Below are 9,701 nucleotides of genomic sequence, written 5' to 3'. Positions count from 1 at the left end.
GCTACCAGCTGCAGCAATGCACTTTGGCCATACATACTGCTTCCACTAGCTAATACCAAACACAGGTTCCTAGATCCAGACAAACGGAGGAAAAGAAACTTATGCTTCAGTTTCAGAAAGCCGAGTCGTAGTTTTGGCCCTTCCTTTCTCTAAAGTATATTCCCAAGAACAGGTGGTATTCCTGATCAGGCAGGGAAGAAGGTATTTTCAGCCTACTTCTACTTCAGGTATGTCATTTTCTCCCATCTTCACTATGATTAGTAAAGATATCGCCGCTTCTCTTTGGAATTTTCAATTTTGCTTGAGGTTGAATGTCACATCTTGAATTTTAATTATGTCAGATCACTTGGTGCTGGGTCTTCCATATGCATCAAGTTCTCGAGCCACTAAACCCAGTGTTAATGAACAAAACGAGGCAAAGTAAACGACTAAGGCCATGCATCAAAGGTGAGAGTGAAAAACTCCAGCTCAGAAAACGAAGAGATGGTCCTTTAAAGCCACAAAATTTGTCAACGGTAAAAGACTAAAGATCACAGGAGAATTTTTTTCTTAAAAAATAGGGAAGGAGAGGTCAGGTCACACCTTGAGAGATGTCCAAAGATGCTACAACATGTATTCATAAAAGTTTCAACGTTAAACTGTATTTCATTGTAGCCAAAGTTCCAGGCCCATTGAACTTATAACACTTTTATGAACTTAAATATGCTATGATTTTTAGATTTTCTACCTAGATTTGCCTGTAAACGAGGTGCTAATTTATATGTCTTCACATAGTCACAGGATAAACCTGAGTATCACAAGCTTTTCCAACTTTCATAATTAGAAGAATATTTGAAAAGGTTGGCTTTCCAATTATTTTTCCCAGTTGACATTCATACTTCTATCTTTATTTTCCCTTCTCTCTTAGGGATTCCAGCTTTTATGCTCCTGCTTGAGAACGCCAAGCACTTTGATTTCCCATGAGATGCTTTTGGAAACTACTTTATTATCCAGATCTTATAATCTGTAATTTTCTAGGTTCATAAGTAAAACAAAGGACTATTCCTAACACGTTTTCAAATTCCTCGAGGGGGTGGGGAATAAAAGGGGGAGTAAGGAGGTGATTAGTCTACAGGCTCTAAGTAGAACATCCTGAAAAAGTAAAAATAAACCTGAGTAGAGTAGATCTGTGCTATTTCTAGGCACACTTGAGAATTTGGGTCTTTGTACAAACAACGGCTTATTCTAAGATTTCAAAATGTGCACCCTTAAGTAAATACAAATGCACTTCAACCACAAAGCCCACTGTGTTCAGAGGTCAAGTTAAAAAATCTTATTAAGTCTTCAGAATAAATGCTGAAAAGCCAAGCAATGGAACATGAACCTGTGATATAGATTCTTTTCTTTTGCTGAGGCAGAGGGAGAAAAAAAAAAAGAATTTTGAAAGAAATCTGCAAACCTGTTGTGCTGTCAGGCCCACTGGAATCCACGGGGGTGAAACAAATTCAATTATGCTTTTAAAGATCCTGCTCAAAAAAAAGGTTTCAACTGCTTAACCAAGTACAGCTCATTCTTCCACCTTCTTACTCTGCAACCAAACCAAGTGCCCCACACTGCAGCTAGGTGCCGAGAAATTCCGCAGCCCGAAAAAATAATCCATGCAGGTCAAAGGCAGAAACTTACTCCAAGGTTAGAGCTACTGTCCCCAAGAACTCTAAAAACACTTCTAGAGGATCCAAAACCATTTCTGAAATCTCCTTTCTAACAAAAGTCCTTTTTCTCCCCGAACAGCATATAAAAATGATCAAATCTTGAAAAAGAAGCAAAGTAGCAAATAACACATCAGCAACAATTCACTACCAGGAACATAGAAAATCCCAGAGGGCAATGTCTCTGCATCATGGATAGACTTGGAAAGTTCGGAAGGATTCGAGTGCTTTCCTTCCAGAAAGACAATTCTGGATCAGCTCCCTAGAGGAGGAAGCCTGTGGTTTGTAACTGGTGTTCTAGCTCTGACTCCCTCCCCTGGGACTGCAATCACGCTCTCTACCTGCTGACACAAAGTGAGGGTGGAGCAGCTAGAGGCAACCGCCCCCATCCCGCCCCTCCTCCTCCTGGCTGGCTGGGGCCTGGTGCGCGCACACTTCAGCAGACACGTTCCTGTGCTGAGAAGAGAGCCTCTCTCGGCTCCTCGACTCCCTCTATTGAGCCACAGCCAAACTGCATCCAATTCAATCTTCAATACCTTTCTCTGGGTAAGCAAGCTACCACATGTAAATCAGGGCCACACAAACAGACATGTAAGCAGCTTCTGCACCCAAGAGACATAGATGGTGGTATAAGGAAATAAAGACAAAAAAAAAAAGGAAACCCAGAAGATAAAATAATGGACACAAGGTTTTGCAAATATAAGTTCAAAGGCATTTCTGCTCTTTCCAGGTTTTAGTGTCTGTAAATGCCACAAAGCCAGAATAAAGTGATCCTGTGCTATAGTTCTTACTGGTTTATTGCTGTCTTAAGTCTGCTACCCTGGCAAGAACTCTGTCCATTTTATGCATAGTTTTTCTTCAGCCCTTACTAATTTAAATTCAGTAGCTCTTTTCTAAACTGTGCCTGTACCAAGCTTTTAGATTAGGTGACGTCAGAGGTCTGGAATCTGTTATTTTCTTCTCACATCCCTGGGAGGTGAAATAATACTATGGATCAGACCTGGGCCTTCAATGTGAGACTGCAAGTAAGTCTATATCATAAATACAAACAAAGGGGTAAAATATATATGCTTAATTAGAAGAATATAGGCAAAAAGAAAACTAATTTTTGGTTAATTACCACACTCATGAACAATAACCCTTCTAGTAACCCTGTCTTTAGAAATAATGCAGAAGTTTCTAATATATGTTTCTAAAATTTGAATTTTCAAGTCGACCAGATTATATTTGACTGTGCCCAGACATTTTATTTTGACCTGCTGCCAACAGTCTTTCCAAATTGTGCAAATGAACAATGATGTGAATATGGTTAACACTGCACTTGAAAATGGTTAAGATTTATGTTACATGCATTTTAAATTGTAGTAAAAAACACATAACAAAATTTAAAACAATTTTTAGTTTGTACAAAAGAATTGTACAACTTGATCACTTGTAAAACGTGGAGAATAATAATTGCATTGTAGGTTTGTTGTAAAGATTAAAGGACATAATGCCTCTGAAGGCAAAAAGTATGAGTGACCTAGTCACCTTGAGAATTTCATCCCTAAAGAGGGTCTACAGTCCAATTCGAAAAGATACGTGTACCCCAATGTTCACAGCAGCACTATTTACAATAGCCAAGACATGAAAGCAACCTAAACGTCCATCGACAGATGAATGGATAAAGAACATGTGGTACATATATACAACTGAATATCACTCAGCCATAAAAAGGAATGAGGGACTTCCCTGGTGGTCCAGTGGTTAAGACTCCACACTCCCAATGCAGGGGGCCCAGGTTCAATCCCTGGTCAGGGATCTAGATCCCACATGTTGCAACTAAGACCTGGCACAGCCAAATAAATAAATAAATAAATATTTTTTAAAAATGAAATAACGCCATTTGCAGCAACATGGATAGACCTAGAGATTATCATACTAAGTCAGACAGAGATAGAAAAATATCATATGATATCACTTATATGTGGAATCTAAAATATGACCCAAATGAACTTATTCACGAAACAGAAATACTCACAGACATTGAAAACAAACTTATCGTTACCAAAGGGGAAAGTGGGTGGCGGAGGAATAAATTAGGAGTATGGGATTAACAGAGACATACTACTATATGTAAAATAGATAAACAACAAGGATCTACTGCATAGCACAGGGAACTGCATTCAGTATCTTGTAATAAACTATAATGGAAAAGAATCTGAAAAAAAATGTATATGTATATCTGAATCACTTTGTTGTACACTAAAACTAATACAATATTGTAATTCAGCTATACTTCAGTTAAAAAAAATTAATAAAAAAATTTTAAAGAGGATTTATGGGGATAGTTTTGGCATTTTAGGCCTAATAACACCTAGAGGAGAGAGAGAAATTCTAAAGTAAATTCTTAATTTAGCACTTTTTCTTTAGTGGTTGGACCTTAAGAACATAATGCAAGTATAGACCTTTCATAGCTCCTTTCCTAAAGAATAGGAGTAGCTCTAATTCTTCTGGAGATAATTTTTTAAAAGTCTGCTCTGGTTTTACATTTATTTAAAAATATTTACTTATTTATTTATTTATTTATTGGCTGCATCGGGTCTTAGTTGTGGCATGTGAGATCTTTTGCTGCAGTGTGCAGGCTCTTCGTTGCAGTGCACAGGCTTCTCTCTAGTTGTGGCGCCCGGGCTCCAGAGCGCGTGGGCTCTCTAGTTGTGGTGTGAGCGCTCAGTAGTTGTCGCACGCAGGCTTAGTTTCCCGGCGGCACGTGAGATCTTAGTTCCCCGACCAGGGATTGAACCGGCGTCCCCTGCATTGCAAGACGGATTCTTTTTTCTCTTTTTAATTAAAGATTTGTTTTTAATTAATTAATTAATTTTATTTATTTTTGGCTGCATCAGGTCTTAGTCGCGGCATGCAGGATCTTTGTTGAGGCATGTGGGATCTTCATTGTGGTGCACAGGCTTCTCTCTAGTTGTGGCACGCAGGCTCCAGGGTACACGGGTTCTGTAGTTGTTGCGCTCAGGTTCCAGAGTGTGTGGGCTCTGTAGTTTGTGGCAGGCAGGCTCTAGTTGAGGTGCGCGAGCTCAGTAGTGTGGCACAGGGGCTTAGCTGCCCCGTGGCATGTGGGATCTTAGTTCCCTGACCAGGGATCGAACCCATGTCCCCTGCATTACAAGGCGGATTCTTTACCACTGGACCACCAGGGAAGTCCCAGCGAGACAGATTCTTAACCATTGGACCACCAGGGAAGTCCCTGGTTTTACATTTTTATTTTATGTATGCCAGGTAAAACTATAGCATAAAATGTGTAAAATGTACATTATTATATACCTGATATACATAAAAATATCTTTAATGTTAAACTAAACAAAAAGTAACCTACTAATTGAGTTTGCCTCACCAGTTACTGCTTGAAACTTGCAAAGGAATTAAGACAACACAAACCTGAGAGTTAATACAGTTACTTAGTTGAAAGGAAAAGAATATAGATGTGGTTGCCCCCTCTTGAGGAAACTCTGAGATCTGAGCATGATGGTAATAGGTATCATGAGTCTGGGGTACCTTGAGTTACTCAGGATCAAACCAAACAGCTCTATATAGCTTAGTTCACTGATATATTGTGTTTATTTAAACAGTATTGACAAGCAAAGTCACCAGAATTAATAAGCAAGAGAAATTATTCTCTGGCTTCAAAGTTTTGGCGTTATCCCTCAGGGATTGACAGACCACAACTACCATAGAGATGTCATGAAGATGCCATCATCTTCATGGTAATGAATCGCCCATCTCACTGACACCTACTACCTAACTTTACACGAGACAGATCACACTTCAGGATCTACTTTCACATCTGCATTGACTAAAGTTACTGAAGACCTTGATCCTTCTCCAAAAAACTAGGGTTCTATAAACATGCCCAAGAATTGTCCTTATCCTTAATGGCATTTTAAGGATTCAATCTCTATTCAAGTGTAAATGAAAAAAACTCAGGATTTTTTGTGAAAAGTCAGATTCTTTGGAAAACAGAGCACATTTTCTTCTGAACTTTACTATTATGATTAATAGTTATAATGACTGAGCTTTCTATTGATCACCAAACAGTAAAAACAAGCAAGACAACAAGTCTAGTTGAAACACTTTATTGTTGAATGACTGAAATTTATCATGCTTAAGGTGCTGAAATACTGAGGCATTAGTCAGGAACCTTGTTAGCATGTGTCAGACCCTACTGACTAATTCACACAAAGATTTTATTTTATCTTTTGCCACTTTGTCCAAGACAGTAATGATAGCTTTCGCTGATAGGTAGCAGGCATGTGAGTATAGCAGTAGATCCAGCTCTTTGGTCTGTTGTATTCATATATTTTAAAAAGTTTGGAAAGCTGATAAAGGTATTTCATTAATTAAGCCTTAAAACAATTGAAACCAAATCCATGCCAAGGTTCCTGCTTGACACATGTTCCTCAAAAGATATTACCTCTTTCAACATATACAAAGCCAGGAGGGGCATATTTAAGGGCAGGAATGAATATCACCTACATAGTATAACAGCTTTTCAACCTGACAGAGAAAAGGCAAAGTTCCTTCATATAGAAACTGGGTCTCCTCTTCACATACTCTGCCAAAATACACAGTCTGACCAAAAGATGTAGGAGTATTGATAATCTGTTCCTCTTTTAAGCCTTGCTAATAAAGATGAATAAATGTTCATCACATGGACATCGTCTAGTCTAATCAGATGGACCAAACAGGTTACTTTTCAGAACCTATTTTCATATCTAACCTGAGTCACTGCAGACCAATATAGAGCTCATCCTTTTCCAAAAAACTACTATCTGTGTAACACTTCTGGGGAAGTACATCATTGGGAAGGCACAGTGCAATTTAAGAAATGAATTGCTACATCCACCATGGCTTGAATAGTACTTATGTCATATCACTAAGGGCCTTTCCTTTTTCACTAGTTTCATATTCCTAGGCTTTCCTTTTGTTTCTGCAGTGCTTATTAGGAAAACGGAGGCAAAATCCAATAAGAAAGTTCTAGTCAATTTAAAAGACTTTAAATCAGAAATTTTCTGCTGTCATTGGATGAGCAAGTGAGGGATCAACCACAGAAAGTGGACATCCAAGACACCTCTCCTAAAAACCAGTCCCATAATCCTACTGTTTGAATTTAGGATCCTAAAGAGGGGATAAGATAAAAATGTTATAGTCTATCCCACTATCCAAACTTCTCTCAGAAGCTTAAACCATACATAAACTATTAAAAATATCAGAGGTATAGCTTCTGTTAGGTGACTACTAATCAGTTTCTCCCCAAATTTGCACACAATTTTTTTTGTAGACGAGAATTTATACTTACTGAATGCAAAAATCTAAAATAAGAAAACACTGTGTTAAATCTCTTAATGGTTTTGTTCACACATTGAACATTCCCGTTTTAAAATAAAAATATTATATATGCATCCTTTATCCTTCTACCCCTCAATATTAATAAGAATATAAAGCTTTAAAACTTTAAACTATACCAGCATTTATAAATACAATTATATTCAACGAGCTAAATACTTTTCTTTAGAAGATATATTAAATAAGTGATATATTAACAAAACCTTCTTACCATTTATGATAATGTATCATTAAAATTAAAGAAAGATATGAAAATAGAAGAACACTCCCGTAAATATAAAAGAATCAGGGGCTGTTAAGTGTGATGGATGGTCCAAGTCCGGACGCCTTGCTTTTGAAACAGAATACTGGGTTAGGAAGTGAGAGCATTTCCTGGTTAATCACTTAGAAAAAATTAACTCTTTCCCAGAGATTCTCCCTGGAATTCCTGACCCATTTAGAGCTGTGATCTTGGTAACCTCACATGCCTTTGTTTCTCACACAATTTTCTCTAAAAGGATCACACTGCGACTTGAAACAGATAGACTGAACTCCCCATTGGAGTTGTGCTGACTACTCTTGAGAGTGGCAAGACGACAGATCAGGACACCCACACAGATTATTCTCCGGTACCATAGATGCAGCTGTCTTTAGATGCTTTTTGACTGTAACAGAAGACCAGGAACTTTCATTTGAAAGGGATCTGGGCAGCAAAAAAAAAACAGAAAAAGGCTGCTAGATGTTTGGTAGTTTGTCAAGGTAAACAATCTGAACTGAACAGCTGTAGTAAATACCAAATTCCCAATTCTCAATTAACAAAATTCTCAATTAACAAAACAAAAATACTTTTTTTCCTTAAAGAACTGAAAGAGCCCCAACAGTGTGTCATGTGCAAGGCTAGTCTGCCTCCAGCTACAGCCAGTGCACAATGTCATGTCTGTCATCCATTCTCACTCTTTTAATTCTTCCTCCTGTGGAAAGTGCTCCTGCTTGCAGGCCACATCCACCAGCAGATGAAGATCTAGAAAGAAAAAAGATTTGTTTACTCACGCTTAGCTTCTCGAACTGGAGAGTTCGATAGACAAGTCTTTAGACAAGAAGAACAAGTTGTTATGTTTCACCTGTAGAATGGGCTCTAAAATCACATTACCTCATCAGATTCTCAATTTGGGGGGCATTCCTGTACCTCTAAAGCACACAGATGCAGCCCAGTTGTTAACCCAGAGACTAACAAAGTTTAAAGTTTCTCTCCTTTTAGTGATGTGGATAAGCCTCTTTTCAACTGACTTTTATTATGAGTGAAAAATTAAGGAAAAGTGTCAAAAAGATCAAAGTGAAATAAACACACACAAATGAAAATTCATTTCTTTGATGCTATAAAAATAGATAGGTGGGTTTTGGGAATATGAAAAAGTAATGCCTTCAGAAATACAATGTTAAAATAAGTAATCACTACCTTTCCAAAGTTGATTGCCTCCAAAAAATTTCCACTTATTCACTAACACAGCTGATTCTCTTATAAAAATGTCTACCTGAATTGTCTGTAAAAAATAAAGTACACCCTTCAAGGAGGTCAAGAAACAAAGAGTGGTCATTAAGACTGGAAAGAAGTAAAAAAACTGAGCTCTCAGCTCAGGCACTCGGTTCTTTAACATAAAAAGCTAAGACCATGTACAGAAATAGAGTTAAGTGTTGTATGAAAGGAGAGAGAAGGTTAGCACTCCCCTTGACAAGGATGGAAAAGGCCTTCGGGCCTGACAACACGCATACGGTTAAGGCACTGCCACCTACTTCATGGCATCTAACCACTGTTTTTAGCAACCTAAGTGTCCATCGACAGATGAATGGGTAAAGAAGATGTGGCACATATATACAACTGACTATTACTCAGCCATAAAAAGAAACAAAATTGAGTTATTTGTAGTGAGGTGGATGGACCTAGGGTCTGTCATACAGAGTGAAGTAAGTCAGAAAGAGAAAAAAAAATACCGTATGCTAACACGTATATATGGAATCTAAAAAAAAACAAAGAAAAAATGGTTCTGAAGAACCTAGGGGCAGGACAGGAATAAAGACCCAGATGTAGAGAATGGACTTGAGGACACAGGGATGGGGAAGGGTAAGCTGGGACAAAGTGAGAGAGTGGCACTGACATATATACACTACCAAATGTAAAACAGATAGCTAGTGGGAAGCAGCCACATAGTGCAAGGAAATCAGCTCAGTGCTTTGTGACCACCTAGAGGGGTGGGATAGGGAGGGTGGGAGGGGAGGAGATATGGGGATATAGGTATATGTATAGCTGATTCACTTTGTCATAAAGCAGAAACTAACACACCATTGTAAAGCAATTATACTCCAATAAAGATGTTAAAAAAAAAAAAAGAAACAGAGTTAAATGGCCTATCTGAATAACATAGTCAGCAATGAAGGAATCCTAATGTGGCTTCTAGATTCAGTCTAATTAGTTTACAATTTCTAGAGCAACATGACCAGGGATCCTTTTTTAAGTTGATTTTTAGGCTTACAATTTTGTCCTAGTAGCATTTTGGAGTTAAACTAAATTATACAGAATGAGTCCTTTATTTCCTACTAGACATACAGAGACTTTTGTTGCTATATTTGTAGAACACAACCTCT

At 38.0% G+C, this 9,701-nt stretch overlaps 1 protein-coding gene and 1 non-coding gene across 2 annotated transcripts in view; one reads left to right on the top strand and one right to left on the bottom strand.

Moving 5' to 3' along the window:
• Positions 1 to 8,011: 8,011 nt before the first annotated feature.
• HSF5 (heat shock transcription factor 5) overlaps positions 8,012 to 9,701 on the bottom strand; it is a 49,253-nt gene continuing 47,563 nt past the window's right edge. The window contains exon 6 of the mRNA XM_059047724.1: positions 8,012 to 8,082. Within this exon, the coding sequence (XP_058903707.1) occupies positions 8,012 to 8,082 (71 nt within the window). The remainder of the gene's footprint in view (positions 8,083 to 9,701) is intronic.
• LOC131747170 (U6atac minor spliceosomal RNA) lies at positions 8,751 to 8,878 on the top strand. Its single transcript, XR_009332800.1, has one exon. It is a non-coding gene; the product is annotated as a U6atac minor spliceosomal RNA (small nuclear RNA).

Source organism: Kogia breviceps, chromosome 19, assembly GCF_026419965.1.
Source record: "Kogia breviceps isolate mKogBre1 chromosome 19, mKogBre1 haplotype 1, whole genome shotgun sequence".
NCBI lineage: Eukaryota > Metazoa > Chordata > Mammalia > Artiodactyla > Physeteridae > Kogia > Kogia breviceps.
This window is presented reverse-complemented; position numbering and strand designations above follow the sequence as displayed.